The sequence below is a fragment of the Ranitomeya imitator genome, chromosome 9 (assembly GCF_032444005.1).
Source record: "Ranitomeya imitator isolate aRanImi1 chromosome 9, aRanImi1.pri, whole genome shotgun sequence".
Classification (NCBI taxonomy): Eukaryota; Metazoa; Chordata; class Amphibia; order Anura; family Dendrobatidae; genus Ranitomeya; species Ranitomeya imitator.
The window spans coordinates 131,897,323-131,916,006 of record NC_091290.1 but is presented as its reverse complement, the minus strand read 5'-3'; the positions used below and the strand labels follow the sequence as shown (position 1 = coordinate 131,916,006).

The 18,684-nt window shown below is 44.4% G+C and overlaps 1 protein-coding gene across 1 annotated transcript; it reads left to right on the top strand.

The window, feature by feature from the left end:
• Window positions 1-1,875: 1,875 nt before the first annotated feature.
• Window positions 1,876-11,803, top strand: SNAI3 (snail family transcriptional repressor 3). Its single transcript, XM_069740231.1, has 3 exons — window positions 1,876-1,980; window positions 5,035-5,583; window positions 11,214-11,803. The coding sequence occupies exons 1-3, from the start codon at window positions 1,902-1,904 to the stop codon at window positions 11,393-11,395; spliced, it is 810 nt and encodes a 269-aa protein (XP_069596332.1). The 5' UTR covers window positions 1,876-1,901; the 3' UTR covers window positions 11,396-11,803.
• Window positions 11,804-18,684: the final 6,881 nt, after the last annotated feature.

The following is an 18,684-nucleotide window of genomic DNA, read 5'->3' as shown; positions in this document are numbered from 1 at the left end:
GAGGCTCCTTCTTCAGGCAAGATTACAGAAGTTCTGTAGATCTGTAATCTTGCCTGAAGAAGGAGCCTCTGTGCTCTGAAAGCTTGCAAACATATTCTTTTCTGGTTAGCAAATAAAGGTATCACTCCCAGAATACTTCTGTCATCATTGGGCAGAAAAGTATTCACGTCGATTTTTCTGGCTAACACGGTACCACAATACAATTTGTTATTGTACATCAAGGTTCTTTTAAAATGTTTGATGCATTAATGATCTCACTGCTTGATTTGGAGATATCCCGCCATAACGACATAGTTATGGGGGATTCACATCATTCAAAGCAAAGATATGCCAAGCTGACATCATCTTATGCCAGCGTTACATTGCGCGTCCCTGATTTTCATTTCCCACCCCCCCAGCCGATGCAATGGGGGCACCTGTTAATATTTACATGGAGTGAGTAAGGTGAAGGCAAACACTGCAGATACTCTGAATGGCTGGGGGAATAGTCAGACGTGGAGCTGATAATGACATGGACCTGTCTGCATTCCTCGCCCTGTGCTTAGGTATCTGGCGGTCCTGTGACAATCTCACCTAGGTGCAGCCTTAAGAGTTGGGTAAACTTTCCATATCTTCAAGTGTTACCCGCAGCACACAGAGGAGAGAAATGACCCAGTGTGGCCATCCCCAGGGACCTTGTGCACCGGCTTATTAAACACTTGAGTATGATCAAAGCCTCCTCAAACAGCCGCAGCCCACCTTCACAATATGTCTGCGCTGCCAAGGCCGTGCTTTAAATCCCAATACTTACACAACAATGGGGATGGATTGCTGTGCAAAAAAAAATGGTTCTTGGAGATCTTGGTATGTTCATTGTATTCCTCTTATAAGGATCAGCATCCAGATAGTGAGAAATGTTGATTAGGGACAATCCCTTTTAAATAACACAATATTAGAAAACTGCATAAATAGCAATTCCATAAGGTAATTGAAGCTAAAGATCATCACCAAACTGTGTCTCTAACAGTGGGATCCCACCAATCTAATGATCCGCTGCATAAGTGTTCGAGGCTAGAATACCCTCATAAATCTAGAAAAGCAATACAATTTATAACTAATCGTTCAAGGTATAAATTGCAAAACCTCTACAGAGCATAAAAAAACCCACTACTAAAACAGAAAATCTGCAAGAAAAGGGGCAGTAATGGTAAATGAGCAGGATTTGGAGTCTTACTGTCTACAGTCCAGATCTGCACTAATGCATTCATTTCACCTGACATTTAATAAAAAAAAATATATATTAAATATAATGTAAACAAACATTTTATAAATATATATTTTACATAAATATAAGTATATATGTATACATTTGATATATAGTATATATCAAATGTATACATATATATTTTAAAAGAATTTTATAACTAAAAAATATAAATATATATTTTAATTTATATATATTTTAGTGTGTAAAATATTTTTTATACACTTTTTTTAATGTGTATAATATATATCTTACACTAAAATATAAATACAAAAATTATGTAAATTAAACATTTATATATTTTTTTAATGTGTATTTACAGGAAATATATTTATTATACATTAAAAAAATATAATAAAAAATTATATATATAAAAAATATGGCGCCACATTATATGTTATAAAATCCATTACTAGTGTACAACGCAGCCCCCTGCGGAGGCTCGGCACGCGCCCCCGACCCTCTCAGCTGCTCTCTGCCGGGATATTCTCTATAAGCACCTGCTGCAGCTGGAAGCAAAGGACGGACCCTCCTTCCACCTCGCCCCCTTGCACTTGTCTCCGCTCTCTATTGGCCGTGCTGGAGGCCGCATGGTAATGTACCCAGAGAATGTCTCCCCAGATTGTGACTATCCTGGACTAGGGGAACGTGGCAGAGGATGCCCAGGTCTTTCCTGGTAAAGAAGCCCTGCAGCCACAGGATCCCCAACTATGGACAACTGCTGGAGGCGCAAGCAGGTAAGGGGCGCACACCCCGGAATATGTATGTCTTCCATATCTCTCATGGAGTGTGTGAGACCGTCAGCTGGAAATACTATACCGGAAAAGTTACTTTATATTAGTAAATATCTGTAAACATAAAGTATCTCTATTGCATCTATGTAAATATATGTATCGTTACTTTAGATTTATCCCATTGAATTCTTGCCATTCCTACATCGCTACGTACAGATTATTATAGTTTTATGGATATTACTCCCTAATAAAGGCGCTAACCCCCCGCCAATTAATAGTGATTTATTGTCATTCGCTTTCTCCTATTATTATAAGTAAAATCAATCGCTCCTAAATAGAAATCTGGTCAATAAAAATATAATCTATATATTGTTAATTTTTCTTGATGTTCGCAGATATTTGAGAAAAATGTATCGGGCAATGGGGGAAATTTGCAACATTTCTGACACTTGCCCCCAATTTTTCATCATTTGGAATAGATTGCTAAGCTCTTCTCCCTTATTCCACCCTGCCTACGTATTTGCCACTTTTTCAGGTTTCTATTCATCATGCCCTCTGGACACTTATAGGTATTTTCTGTGATTTTTACAACATTTTTCCACGAGTCTAGAATTGTTATAAAATTCCAGCGATCACGCGCAGCCTCAGATGTGACGTTAGCACGTGCGCCATGTGACCGCAGTAATTGGTTAGGTAATTCATGGACCGGACGACTGCTATCCAACCCTAAAAGTCATTTATTTATTTTATAATATTTCCTACCATTGGTTAAAGTTTTGTACAATATTTCGAATACATTTTTTTCAATTAAAAAAAAAAAAAAAAAGATTTTGGCCTATTTTCTAGTTTCCATGTTAAAGGACCGTCCATTTTTGCTGCTTCCCCTTTCCAATAATATAATTTGTCAAATCGAAGCAAATCTTTTACATCTTTGTTCCCAGAACCAGATCACTTTACAATCTTTTTTTTTTTGCAATATTTTACATTTCCCCGTACAGTATGGAGAAAATACATTCACAAAAAAAGGTCTATAAAAAAAATGGAAATTTTCAGTGAAAGCCACAAAATTCCAAGGGTAGATAATGACGCCGTGGACCAGGGTTGGGGACATCTGGTGTCCACGCTAAAGAGGACAGTAACCGCCGGATAACTAGAATACTTTATCTTGTTAGTGGGCGACCCCTGCGAATTCTCGCCCATCAGAAATGCTTTTGTGCTGGGATTTCTTGCTGGAACTAATTCCTATTTCTGGGAGCGGAGGAGCAGGTGCAGCCGGAGAGACGTGTGACTGCACCGTGACCAGATACCACACGCACCTGCAGCTCTCTCCTCCCGTCTCCGAATAGTGAACCCCTCCAACTCCTCTATGACGCGGGTGGGATTTATCCATATACAAAAGACTGGTTATTCTCTTTGCAGTCTCTTAATATACAACACTAAGATGTTCCGCAGCAGCTCAGGCACTTATACAATTATAGGAAAGCTTCTTATTTATTTATTTTTTTCCCCCCTTATTTTGAGTCGGGCTTGTCAGATTGACACCATGATGTCTCTATAACATCGGATTAGTCACATTTTTTCCCCCTTTTTGGCATAGATCCCCAAAAAAGAGGGCAAAGAACAGCTTTATTCTAGGGTGTGAAAAGCTTATTCCCGTCTCGGTAAATTAAATCTGCACACCAATATAATCACGCTATCTACATTCAAGAAAATGTCAGTTTTGGTCACTCGTTAAGAGCAGCATTTTGTGCTCCAGAGCTGTCCTTCCTCTTAGGAAATGATCATTAATTACCATTTTGCAGTTATTAGTGCAGAGTCTTCTGGTATATACCGACTCTATCCTTCTCTGTACCGAGGATTACCACTCCAGCTATTGTGAAATAACAAGTCCCAGCATGCCCTGACAGCCGCCTAAGCAAAATGCCGGTAGCAGGGACTGCTGGGAGTTGTAGTTAGCTCCAAAACCAACATGATCTGCCTTCTTCCCAAAAGAAAAAGTCTACAGATTCCGCCCCGTACTGCAGCTCAGCTCAATGAGAGTGAACAATGCCAAGCTGCAATACTACACCCAACCTGTCGATCAAGGTGGCACTGTTTTTGTAAGGAGGGAGCCATGTCATTTGACTCCTGGACAACCCCTTTATCATGGTTTAAATAGTTGGATTGGATAAGAGTAAAATAAAATTACCCTTTTTTTTTTATTTTTTAAAGGCGCACTCCAGGAAATTCTGCGTTATGCCTCCCGTGAGGGTTTGATGGTCGTGCATTCCCCACTGCGAGTTCAGCACTGGTTATAACGCTTTTTCTGGAGTGTTTCTTTAAATATATTCCTTCTCTTGGATCAGATATGCAGTTCAGGGGTTTGTTCACACAACACACCCATCCAGTTTTTAAAACCATGCATTACACACTCTCCACAGGTCCAGTGGCACTGCTTCCACTGTCTGTCACTGTCTGTAACGCTGATACCGCTGCAGCCAATCAGTAAGCTCTGCAACTGCCCAAGTTGATGGCATAAGCCACTGGGTGCTGTATTTAGCCACAGTGCTGTCTAATGCTGCAGACAATGACAGACACAGGGAGCAGCGGAGACTCAGGTATGGACCTGGGGAGGGTGGGTAAAAAACATTCATATTTTTTTTTCAAAAAACTGCAGCCAGGGTGATGGGAGGAGGAGAGGATGACCCAATTATCTGTCATTTCTAGGAAGTTTTACTGGAGCTGGCACTGCTCAGCAGGGACACCAAGTGGAAAGGATGGTGTATTGCAGATGACTCCTAATGGAGAGTGATTCTCAAAAAATTGGCCAACAGACCCCATGCCCTTGTAATAGTAAAATGCTAGCGGCTCATACTATGCTGGGACTACACGGCATCCTTTGGTCACGTGGCTACAGGCTCGTATATGTGGTCGCACTGCAACCTGCAAGGTATCATAACAAGCAAGTCGCAAATAATCCAGCTTATACAACTTGCTTTTTGCCCATATCGTGGCTAATATTGCCGTGTAGCCCAAGCCTTATCCGTGGTGTTACCATGTTGTGTGCTTTTGGTGCAGGACCGGTGCCGTCACTATATGAGAACCCGGACACCTCTTCCCCGACACAAGATATCGCAGACCAGCGGCAAACACGAGACGCTACATCGCAGATCCAAGTGGAAAGAGGACAAGGGGATCACTTTAATAAAACATTGCTTAACCCGCTGGAAATTAGAAGGAGCGACGCTTTGCTAATTTTGCCAAATGGATTACCTCTCAAAGACAATATGAACAACCAGAACGTGCCTCTCAGGGGCAGAACATCGGACGGAGGATGCGCAGCACCCGGGAATAAAGCCGCATGCAACTCCAGCTCTCAGGAAGAATCGCCGTACGGGCCAGATTCTGTGGGGCGCTTAGACTTTCCAAAACCAGATGGATTATTCCCCGGGAACAAAATAAGGAACTGTCGGTATTTTAGTTGCCCCCATTGTCCCAAATCTTACAGTAGCCTGGGGGCCCTAAAGATGCACATCCGCACTCATACGCTGCCCTGTGCATGCCGGATATGTGGCAAAGCCTTCTCCAGACCTTGGCTTCTACAAGGACATATTAGGACACATACAGGTAAGAGGGCAGGCAGAATGCTATTTTAGAGGGGTTTTTCCCAAAATCCCTAAATTATAACCTATCCATAGGTCAAGCAGGCACTCCTCTGTGCTAATCAAGACAGACCCGTTCTTGGGACAACTGGGGGTCCCAGCGATCGTACCCTCAGCTGTCAACAAGTTAACCGTTATCTTATGGATGGGGAATAATTTGCAATTCTGGAAAAACCCTGTTGGGGCTCACAGGTTCTTATGTGACCATGAAATGTATCTATATATATATAATTGTCTAAGGGTCACTTCCGTCTTTCTGTCCTCAACTTCCATAACGGAAATCCCACGTCACCGATTGGTCTCGGCAGCTGCCTGTCATGGCTGCCGCGACCAATCAGCGACGGGCACAATCTGATTAGTCCCTCCCCTACAGTCACAGTGCCCACCGCCCGCTCCATATTCCCCGCAGTCAGTGTCCCCGGCGCTCCGCTCCATACTCCCCGCAGTCAGTGTCCCCGGCGCTCCGCTCCATACTCCCCGCAGTCAGTGTCCCCGGCGCTCCGCTCCATACTCCCCGCAGTCAGTGTCCCCGGCGCTCCGCTCCATACTCCCCGCAGTCAGTGTCCCCGGCGCTCCGCTACATGCTCCCCACAGTCAGTGTCCCCAGCGCTCCGCTCCATGCTCCCCGCAGTCAGTGTCCCCGGCGCTCCGCTCCATGCTCCCCGCAGTCAGTGTCCCCGACGCTCTGCTCCATGCTCTCCGCAGTCAGTGTCCCCGGCGCTCCGCTCCATGCTCCCCGCAGTCAGTGTCCCCGACGCTCTGCTCCATGCTCCCCGCAGTCAGTGTCCCCGGCGCCAGCTGCATACTCCCCGCAGTCAGTGTCCCCGGCGCTCCGCTCCATGCTCCCGGCTGTCAGTGTCCCCAGCGCTCCGCTCCATGCTCCCCGCAGTCAGTGTCCCCGGCGCTCCGCTCCATGCTCCCCGCAGTCAGTGTCCCCGGCGCTCTGCTCTGTTATGATAAGGTAATTCAGTACCACAATGGACATAGAAGTCAGAGCACATACAGTGACCTGACAGTAACCCAAAAACATAGAACGAGCTCTGAGACGTGGGAACTCTGCTGACCGCAATCCCTAATCCTCTCCAACCACACTAGAAGCAGCCGTGGATTGCGCCTAACGCTCCCTATGCAACTCGGCACAGCCTGAGAAACTAGCTAGCCTGAAGATTGAAAATAAGCCTACCTTGCCTCAGAGAAATTCCCCAAAGGAAAAGGCAGCCCCCCACATATAATGACTGTGAGTAAGATGAAAAGACAAACGTAGAGATGAAATAGATTTAGCAAAGTGAGGCCCGACTTTCTGAACAGAGCGAGGATAGGAAAGGTAACTTTGCGGTCAACACAAAACCCTACAAATAACCACGCAAAGGGGGCAAAAAGACCCTCCGTACCGACTAACGGCACGGAGGTACACCCTCTGCGTCCCAGAGCTACCAGCAAGCAAGAAAAAACCAAACAAGCAAGCTGGACAGAAAAAACAGCAAACAAAAATAACAAAAGCGGAACTTAGCTATGCAGAGCAGCAGGCCACAGGAACGATCCAGGAGGAAGCAAGTCCTATACTAGAACATTGACTGGAGGCCAGGATCAAAGCACTAGGTGGAGTTAAATAGAGCAGCACCTAACGACTTCACCACATCACCTGAGGAAGGAAACTCAGAAGCCGCAGTACCACTCTCCTCCACCAACGGAAGCTCAGAGAGAATCAGCCGAAGTACCACTTGTGACCACAGGAGGAAGCTCTGCCACAGAATTCACAACACTGCTCCATGCAGTCAGTGTCCCCTGCGCTCCGCTCCATGCTCCCCGCAGTCAGTGTCCCCAGCGCTCCGCTCCATACTCCCCGCAGTCAGTGTCCCCGGCGCTCCGCTCCATGCTCCCCGCAGTCAGTGTCCCCGGCTTTCCGCTCCATGCTCCCCGCAGTCAGTGTTCCCCGGCGCTCCGCTCCATGCTCCCCGCAGTCAGTGTCCCCGACGCTCTGCTCCATGCTCCCCGCAGTCAGTGTCCCCGGCGCCAGCTGCATACTCCCCGCAGTCAGTGTCCCGGGCGCTCAGCTCCATGCTGCCCGATGTCAGTGTCCCCGGCGCTCCGCTCCATGCTCCCCGCAGTCAGTGTCCCCGGCGCTAGCTGCATACTCCCCGCAGTCAGTGTCCCCGGCGCCAGCTCCATACTCCCCGCAGTCAGTGTCACCGGCGCCCGCTCCACACTCCCCGCAGTCAGTGTCCCCGGCGCTCCACTCCATGCTCCCTGCAGTCAGTGTCCCCGGCGCCCGCTCCATACTCCCCGCAGTCAGAGCCCGCTCCATAATCCCCTCCAGTCACCGCTCACACAGGGTTAATACCAGCGGTAATGGACCGCGTTATGCCACGGGTAACGCACTCCATATCCGCTGCTATTAACCCTGTGTGACCAAGTTTTTACTATTGATGCTGCCTTGCACCGGCCGCCATCTTCCGTTCCCAGAGATGCATTGCGAACTTACCCAGAAGACTTGGCGGTCTCGCGAGACCATTAAGTCATCTGAGTAATTTTGCAATGCATCCTGGGAACGGAAGATGGCGGCCGCATCGCACAGTTTGCTGGATCCCAGGGGTGAGTATATAACTATTTTTTATTTTAATTATTTTTTTTTAACAGGGATATGGTGCACACACTGCTAAATACTGTGTGGCCTGTGTTATATACCTACGTGACTGGGCAATATTCTATGAGACTGGGCAATATACTACGTGGCTCTATGCTGTATACTACGTCACTGGGCAATATACTACGTGACTGGGCAATATACTACGTGACTGGGCAATATACTACGTGACTGGGCAATATACTACGTGACTGGGCAATATACTTTGTGGCTGGGCAATATACTACGTGACTGGGCAATATACTACGTGACTGGGCAATATACTACGTGACTGGGCAATATACTACGTGGCTGGGCAATATACTACGTGGCTGGGCAATATACTACGTTACTGGGCAATATACTACGTTACTGGGCAATATACTACGTGACTGGGCAATATACTACGTGACTGGGCAATATACTACGTAGCTGGGCAATATACTACGTTACTGGGCAATATACTACGTAACTGGGCAATGTACTACATGACTGGGCAATATACTACGTGGCTGGGCAATATACTACGTGGCTGGGCAATATACTACGTGACTGGGCAATATACTACATGACTGGGCAATATACTACGTGACTGGGCAATATACTACGTGACTGGGCAATATACTACGTGACTGGGCAATATACTACGTTACTGGGCAATATACTACGTAACTGGGCAATGTACTACATGACTGGGCAATGTACTACATGACTGGGCAATATACTACGTGGCTGGGCAATATACTACGTGACTGGGCAATATACTACGTGACTGGGCAATATACTACGTGACTGGGCAATATACTACGTTACTGGGCAATATACTACGTTACTGGGCAATATACTATGTGACTGGGCAATATACTACGTGACTGGGCAATATACTATGTAGCTGGGCAATATACTACGTGACTGGGCAATATACTACGTGACTGGGCAATATAGTACGTGACTGGGCAATATAGTACGTGACTGGGCAATATACTACGTGACTGGGCAATATACTACGTGACTGGGCAATATACTACGTGACTGGGCAATATACTACGTGACTGGGCAATATACTACGTGACTGGGCAATATACTACGTGACTGGGCAATATACTACGTGACTGGGCAATATACTACGTGACTGGGCAATATACTACGTGACTGGGCAATATACTACGTGACTGGGCAATATACTACGTTACTGGGCAATATACTATGTGACTGGGCAATATACTACGTGACTGGGCAATATACTATGTAGCTGGGCAATATACTACGTGACTGGTCAATATACTACGTGACTGGGCAATATAGTACGTGACTGGGCAATATACTACGCAGCTGGGCAATGTATTATGTGACTGGGCAATATACTTTGTGACTGGGCAATATACTACGTGGACATGCATATTCTAGAATACCCAATATGTTAGAATCGGGCCACCATCTAGTCTATACATAAAGGTAATATTCTTTCTGCTGTCACCACTAGAGGGAGCTCTGGGACTGACTGTGTACTGATTATACCTTGCATTCAATGGGTGGTGAGCTCCCTCTAGTGGTGGCTGCAGGAAAGCACAAAGTTGTCCTAGGAAAAATTTCAAGAAGGAACACATTAATATTTTTATACTTTTGAGAGTGCCTAAGTTAGAAAAATGTATCCTAAAAAGTCCATTCTGTTAAAGCAGTCCTTTTCATCGGTTATTGATAGGTCGAATGGTTCCTCATTCTGATGCATGGTTTTGCTTATAGTGGGGCCAATCAGTCCCTGGAGAAGTCCTCTTATGCAATGTATCACCAATATGGCTGTCATCACGCAGAGAGATATCAGTCAGCTCCATCTGCCGAACAATCCAGGTTTGTAAATGGATCATTTATCCCTGCCGTCATGCCCTCCAGGGTTTGGTTATACTGCCGTCCGGGGCTCCCGTTTCTGTGAGTTTTACGGTATAGGCACAGAAGTCCTTGCCAAACGTTTTTACATCCGTTTCTCTGATAAAGCATGTGTAGTTTCCTGGGTATGCGGTCACATATTTGAGAGACCCATCAAAAACGGATTAAATCTATCAAGGGAAAAGGACTGCTTGAATGTTATGGACTTTTTTGGGATACATTTTGTGCAAACAGAAGGGAAATGTTAAAAAAATAATCAAGAGTTAAATAATGTTTAGAGTTTTGTGCTTATCAAATATTTGTTTTTGGGCTAGAGATAGAATGAGATACAGGACTTGTATCATCTGAGTAGTCCTTTATTCTTGCGGCGAGTGGACGAGGCATTGGTCATAAGCAATGTCTGACCTTGATACTCTTAGAATTCCGCAGAGTCCCTCAGATATACTTGTCTATTTCTTATTGATTAATATCTATTTGCGGAATGAATTACTTGGAATGTTAGTTACTATACACAAGATACTTGAAGAGACCACGCTGTCTTGAACTGTGTCCCCCGAATACGCCTGCTTATCTAACCCACAGGTGATGATAAGTCCTGTATCAATCCATGGTCACAGTCTCATTCTATCTCTATCCCAGAAACAAGTGTTTGATAAACTACAAACTTTCTTTTATCCCCTCCATGAGAACATCTCTTGGAGATGCATTGTGCTATAACCTTTAACTGTTGATTAAACCACGGCTCCGAATGACATTGTGTCAATTGTTGGGGGTCTCAGATGTTACATTTTCCCTAGATTAGTAGTTATTAGCTATTCAGTGAGCCTATCCCTCTTGGAATAGCCCTTTAACTCTGTAATGAAAAGTGTATTTTTTTTTTACAAATTATGGGGAGAATTTATTCTGGTCTTTATGGCGTAAAAAGGTCCGAACATTCTATGCACAACAGTTCTATGCACAAATTTGTATCTTTTTACCCCTCCTGCCACTTTCCATATTCTTGGACAAAAATTATAGATGTATATTATTTTATTTTTAATTTCTTTACTGTCATGTGTTTTATGTTCTGCATCTCCTACTTTACGCAGGTGAGAAACCATTTTCGTGCTATCACTGTGGCCGCGGTTTTGCCGATCGCTCCAACTTGCGGGCTCACCTGCAGACCCATTCAGAAGTGAAGCGGTACAGGTGCCCAGGTTGCGGGAAAACCTTCTCCCGTATCTCCCTCCTCACCAAACACCGCGATGGCTGCTGCTGCCCGGTATCCTGACTGTCGCCATCCATCCTACTGCCGTGGGAGAAGCCGACGCAACCGCCTCCATCATTACGAGACACGTCGCTTGTTTAAAAATACGAGGAGACCCCCTGCCCGCAATCTCGGACTGTGTTACAGGGACACGTGGCCACTGGTTGGCACAGTTCATATCTTCTCCTATAAAGCATCTGTGCCCGTGTTCTACTGCTTTATCACTCTATACAATTATTCACAACTGGAACAGAATTAATTCATGAAAATATTCTGCAAATATTCCATTGTAGTTCACAATAATGCGTCCACTAGGTGGGGATGTTTTGTGGGCGAATCCAGGCAATGTGGCAGCTATATGGGTCGTGATGCAGCCTGCGCCATTATCTACCTGGTATACATTTGTAATAAAGCTTATGTTTCCTGTGTCCTACATAATATAATACTTTCTGTGAAGCTCGGGTGTCACTCCGCGATGGAGATTAGCAGCCCTTTTTTAAGGGCGATGCCATTATGGTTTACATAATAGGTAGTTTCGAGGAATTTGTTAGCACATTTCCAGGAGGTGCAGTAGAGGAACAGCACCATGCAGAGTTCCACACTTCTAGAAGAGCGGACGAGCCCTCTTTAAATCAAGGGATGCCTTACTTGCCGACATATTCGGGTTATCCCTAGGACTATCCCAGGCATACCCCCCCCACCAAGACACTTGTTTAGTAACAGAATGCAGAGTATGAACACGGCAGTATGGAGGACCCTTCTCCACCCCCCGTCCTGCCCCAGATCCAACTTCATTCTCATACTATGTGACCCATCATTGTTACCCAGCTTCTATTTCCAGCGTCAACATCTAAATGTGTCGCTGCACCTGTCTCCGGAGGGAAAGTATTTTTGCAGGTCTAAAATAAGAGAAGATGTTTTCCCTCCTGGAAAAAAAAAAAGTTGGTGTAATGTCCGCTGCTTGTTGGCAGGTGGAGGGCTGTGCGACACTGCGGGGTCAATGAGATTTTCCATGTGTCCTGTACACCACATATCACACCTCTCCTCTACCTTCCTGCAGACCTTTGACATTTTTCGCTGTTGCTTGGTAATAGAGGAGAAGAAGAAATATTTATTTCCATGGCTGGAATTGAGTTTTTTTTATTTTTTTATTTCAATCTTTACTTAAAATTAAAAAAAAACCTTGCAATTCTTACACAATCTCATATTTCCTGTAGTTTCAGCAAACAACACATGTACATTAACAGCCATGATTAGACTCCTCCCCTATCTTTTGCATTTAAGCATCTAATGAGCGTGTGCAAAGGTCATTCTGAAGGAAGGAGAAGGAGGTGAGCTTTGACATCTCCTACTGTGATTGGAGAATCCTGTCTAATTATCTGTGTATAATGTTACCTGACATTGCAATCCTGCCTCTGATGATAATGAGACTGCTGAAAACACAAAGTCTAAAAAAATACCTCAGCGCAAATTTATTTTTATTAATACAGATAGTGATATGAAAAAAAAACATTGCCAATTAAAAATAAAATGTTAGACAAAACACGGATTTTAAATCTTCTGATAATCGCTTCCCTTTAACCCCTTTCTGACATCCGAAGCCCTATCCCATCCATGGGGGATGGGCCCATCTGAGCATGGACGGGATAGTAAGTCATAGCCGATCGGCCACGCACAGACCAGACCGCTCCTGGCACATTAACCCCCGAAACACTGCGATCAAACATGATCGCAGCATTCCGGAGCCGGCAAAGCTGTCTATAGAAGCAATCAGCCTGCACAAAATGAGTGTCCCACAGTGGCACACAGTGAAAAAGTAAGAATGAAAGAAAAAATAATTTTTAAAACAACTGTAAAAATATTTTTAAAAAAATAGTTAAAAAAAATCAATATTTATTCTATTAATAAATAAATATTTAAATGAAAAAAAAAAAATCTAAACAATAAAAGTACACATATTTGGTATCCCCACGTCCGTAACAACCAACCCTATAAAAATAGAGCAAAAAAGGGGAGAAGCCAGCGCAGCCTAAGGTTAAAAACGTAGTGTAGGACTGCCCCAATATGAGATTGCCGTGAAGAGGCGGGGTGGCTCAAAGAATTGATCAATTGTTTGCTAAATGTCTCATTTTGATAATACAGTTAGAAATTAATATGTGCATTTGCACGTTATGTATTGCGTCTTAACCTTAGGCTGCGCTGGCTTCTCCCCTTTTTTTACCCTATAAAAATGTCCCACTAGTTAACCCCTTTAGGGAACACTATAAAAAAAAAAGCAAAAAACAATGCTTTACCATCATACCGTCGATCAAAAAGACGGATATAAATAACCATGGTACCGATGAAAACGTCATCTTGTCTCGCAAAAAAACAAGCCGCAATACAGCGTCATCACCGGAAAAATAAAAATGTTATAGCCCTCAGAATAAAGGGATACAAAAATAATTATTTTTTCTATAAAATAGTTTTATTGTATAAAAGCACCAAAACATAAAATGATATGAATGAGGTATCGCTGTAATCATACTGACCCGAAGAATAAAACTGCTTTATCAATTTGGCCACACGGGGAACGGTATAAACGCCCTTCCCCCTCCCCAAAAGAAATTCATGACTTGCTAATTTTTGTTCATTTTGCTTCCCACAAATCATAATAAAAAGCGATCAAAAAATGTGATGTGCCCGAAAATGGTTCCAATAAAAACGTCAACTCGTCCCGCAAAGAACACGACCTCACATGACTCTGTGGGCCAAAATATGGAAAAATCATAGCTCTCAATATGTGGTGATGCAAAAACTATTTTTTGCAATAAAAAGCGTGTTTTAGTGTGTGACAGCCGCCAATCATAAAAACCTGCTATAAATAGTAAATCAAACCCCCCTTTATCACCCCCTTAGTTAGGGAAAAATAATAAAATTAAAAAAATGTACTTATTTCAATTTTCCCATTAGGGTTAGGGTTGGGGCTAAAGTTAGGGTTGGGGTTAGGGTAAGGGTTGGGATTAGGGTTAGGGGTGTCTTAGGGTTAGGGTTGTGGTTATGGTTAGGGTTGGAATTAGGGTTAGGGGTGTGTTCGGGTTAGGGTTGGAGTTAGAATTGGGGGTTTCCACTGTTTAGGCACATCAGGGGTCTCCAAACGTGACATGGCGTCTGATCTCAATTCCAGCCAATTCTGCGTTGAAAAAGTCAAACAGTGCTTCTTCCCTTCCGAGCTCTCCCGTGTGCCCAAACAGGGGTTTACCCCAACATATGGGGTATCAGCGTACTCAGGACAAATTGCACAACAACTTTCGGTGTCCAATATCTCCTGTTACCCTTGGGAAAATAAAAAATTGGGGGTAAAAAGATCATTTTTGTGAAAAAAATATGATTTTGTAATTTTACGGCTCTACATTATAAACTGTTGTGAAGCCCTTGGGGATTTAAAGTTCTCACTGCACATCTAGATAAGTTCCTTGGGGGGTCTAGTTTCCAAAATGGTGTCAATTGTGGGGGGTTTCCACTGTTTAGGCACATCAGGGGCTCTCCAAACGCAATGTGACGTTCGATCTCAATTCCAGCCAATTTTGCATTGAAAAAGTCAAACGGCGCTCCTTCCCTTCTGAGCTCTACTGTGCACCCAAACAGTGGTTTCCCCCCACATATCAGGTATTGGCGTACTAAGGAAAAATTGCACAACAACTTTTGGGGTCCAATTGTTCCTGTTACCATTGGAAAAATAAAAATTTTGGGATCTGAAGTAATTTTTTTGTAAAAAAAAGTTAAATGTTCATTTTTTTTAACCCCTTTCTGACATCGGACGTACTATCCCGTCCATGTGGGGTGGGCCCCTATGACCATGGACGGGATAGTACGTCCAGCGAGATCGGCGGCGCTCACGGGGGGAGCGCCGCCGATCGCGGCCGGGTGTCAGCTGCCTATCACAGCTGACATCCGGCACTATGTGCCAGGAGCGGTCACGGACCGCCCCCGGCACATTAACCCCTGGCACACCGCGATCAAAGATGATCGCGATGTGCCGGCGGTGCAGGGAAGCACCGCGCAGGGAGGGGGCTCCCTGCGGGCTTCCCTGAGCCCCCCGCAGCAACGCGATGTGATCGCGTTGCTGCGAGGGTCTTACCTCCCTCCCTCCCTGCTCGAGCCCCGGATCCAAGATGGCCGCGGATCCGGGTCCTGCAGGGAGGGAGGTGGCTTCACAGAGCCTGCTCAGAGCAGGCACTGTGAAGGCTGCAGCGCTGCATGTCAGATCAGTGATCTGACAGAGTGCTGTGCAAACTGTCAGATCACTGATCTGTGATGTCCCCCCCCTGGGACAAAGTAAAAAAGTAAAAAAAAAAATTTTCAAATGTGTAAAAAAAAATAAAAAAAAATATTCCAAAATAATGAAAAAAAAATATATATTATTCCCATAAATACATTTCTTTATCTAAATAAAAAAAAAACAAAACAATAAAAGTACACATATTTAGTATCGCCGCGTCCGTAACAGCCCGACCTATAAAACTGGCCCACTAGTTAACCCCTTCAGTAAACACCGTAAGAAAAAAAAAAAAAAAACGAGGCAAAAAACAACGCTTTATTATCATACCGCCGAATAAAAAGTGGAATAACACGCGATCAAAAAGACAGATATAAATAACCATGGTACCGCTGAAAACGTCATCTTGTCCCGCAAAAAATAAGCCGCCATACAGCATTATCAGCAAAAAAATAAAAAAGTTATAGTCCTGAGAATAAAGCGATGCAAAAAACATTATTTTTTCTATAAAATAGTTTTTATCGTATAAAAGCGCCAAAACATAAAAAAATGATATAAATGAGGTGTCGCTGTAATCGTACTGACCCGAAGAATAAAACTGCTTTATCAATTTTACCAAACGCGGAACGGTATAAACGCCTCCCCCAAAAGAAATTCATGAATAGCTGGTTTTTGGTCATTCTGCCTCACAAAAATCGGAATAAAAAGCGATCAAAAAATGTCACGTGCCCGAAAATGTTACCAATAAAAACGTCAACTCGTCCCGCAAAAAACAAGACCTCACATGACTCTGTGGACCAAAATATAGAAAAATTATAGCTCTCAAAATGTGGTAACGCAAAAAATATTTTTTGCAATAAAAAGCGTCTTTCAGTGTGTGACGGCTGCCAATCATAAAAATCCGCTAAAAAACCCGCTATAAAAGAAAATCAAACCCCCCTTCATCACCCCCTTAGTTAGGGAAAAATTAAAAAAATGTATTTATTTCCATTTTCCCATTAGGGCTAGGGTTAGAGTTAGGGCTAGGGTTAGGGCTAGGGTTAGGGCTAGGGTTAGGGCTAGGGTTAGGGCTAGGGTTAGGGCTAGGGCTAGGGTTAGGGTTAGGGCTAGGGTTAGGGCTAGGGTTAGGGTTAGGGCTAGGGTTAGGGTTAGGGTTAGGGTTGGGGCTACAGTTTGGGTTGGGGCTAAAGTTACAGTTAGGGTTTAGATTACATTTACGGTTGGGAATAGGGTTGGGATTAGGGTTAGGGGTGTGTCTGGGTTAGAGGTGTGGTTAGGGTTACTGTTGGGATTAGGGTTAGGGATGTGTTTGGATTAGGGTTTCAGTTATAATTGTGGGGTTTCCACTGTTTAGGCACATCAGGGGCTCTCCAAACGCGACATGGCGTCCGATCTCAATTCCAGCCAATTCTGCGTTGAAAAAGTAAAACAGTGCTTCTTCCCTTCCGAGCTCTCCCGTGTGCCCAAACAGGGGTTTACCCCAACATATGGGGTATCAGCGTACTCAGGACAAATAGGACAACAACTTTTGGGGTCCAATTTCTCCTGTTACCCTTGGGAAAATACAAAACTCGGGGCTAAAACATATTTTATGTGCGAAAAAAAAGGATTTTTTATTTTCACGGCTCTGCGTTATAAACTGTAGTGAAACACTTGGGGGTTCAAAGTTCTCACAACACATCTAGATTAGTTCCCTGGGGGGTCTAGTTTCCAATATGGGGTCACTTGTGGGGGGTTTCTACTGTTTAGGTACATTAGGGGTTCTGCAAACGCAATGTGACGTCTGCAGACCATTCCATCTAAGTCTGCATTCCAAATGGCGCTCCTTCCCTTCCGAGCCCTCCCATGCGCTCAAACGGTGGTTTCCCCCAACATACGGGGTATCACCGTACTCAGGACAAATTGGACAACAACTTTTGGGGTCGAATTTCTCCTCTTACCCTCGGGAAAATACAAAACTGGGGGCTAAAAAATAATTTTGGGGGGAAAGATTTTTTTTTACATTTTCACGGCTCTGCGTTACAAACTGTAGTGAAACACTTGGGGGTTCAAAGCTATCACAACACATCTAGATGAGTTCCTTAGGGGGTCTAGTTTCCAAAATGGTGTCACTTGTGGGAGGTTTCTACTGTTTAGGTACATTAGGGGCTCTGCAAATGCAATGTGACACCTGCAGACCATTCCATCTAAGTCCTCATTCCAAATGGAGCTCCTTCCCTTCCGAGCCCTCCCATGCGCCCAAACAGTGGTTCCCCCCCCACATATGGGGTATCAGCGCACTCAGGACAAATTGGACAACAAATTGTGGGGTCGAATTTCTCCTGTTACCCTCGGGAAAATACAAAACTGGGGGCTAAAAAATAATTTTTGTGGGAAAAAATTTTTGTTTTATTTTTACGGCTCTCCATTATAAACTTCTGTGAAGCCCTTGGTGAGTCAAAGCGCTCAGCACACATCTAGATAAGTTCCTAAGGGGGTCTACTTTCCAAAATGGTGTCACTGGTGGGGGGTTTCTACTGTTTAGGTACATTAGGGGCTCTGCAAACGCAATGTGACACCTGCAGACCATTCCATCTAAGTCTGCATTCAAATGGCACTCCTTCCCTTCTGAGCCCTCCCATGTGCCCAAACAGTGGTTCCCCCCACATATGGTGTATCATCGCACTCAGGACAAATTGGGCAACAAATTTTGGGGTCCAATTTCTCCTGTTACCCTCAGGAAAATACAAAACTGGGGGCTAAAAAAATAATTTTTGTGGGAAAAAAATTTTGTTTTATTTTTACGGCTCTGCATTATAAACTTCTGTGAAGCACTTGGTGGGTCAAAGTGCTCACCACACCTCTAGATAAGTTCCTTAGGGGGTCTACTTTCCAAAATGGTATCACTTGTGGGGGGTTTCAATGTTTAGGCACATCAGTGGCTCTTCAAACGCAACATGGCGTCCCATCTCAATTCCTGTCAATTTTGCATTGAAAAGTCAAACGGCGCTCCTTCCCTTCCGAGCTCTCCCATCCGCCCAAACAGTGGTTTACCCCCACATATGGGGTATCAGCG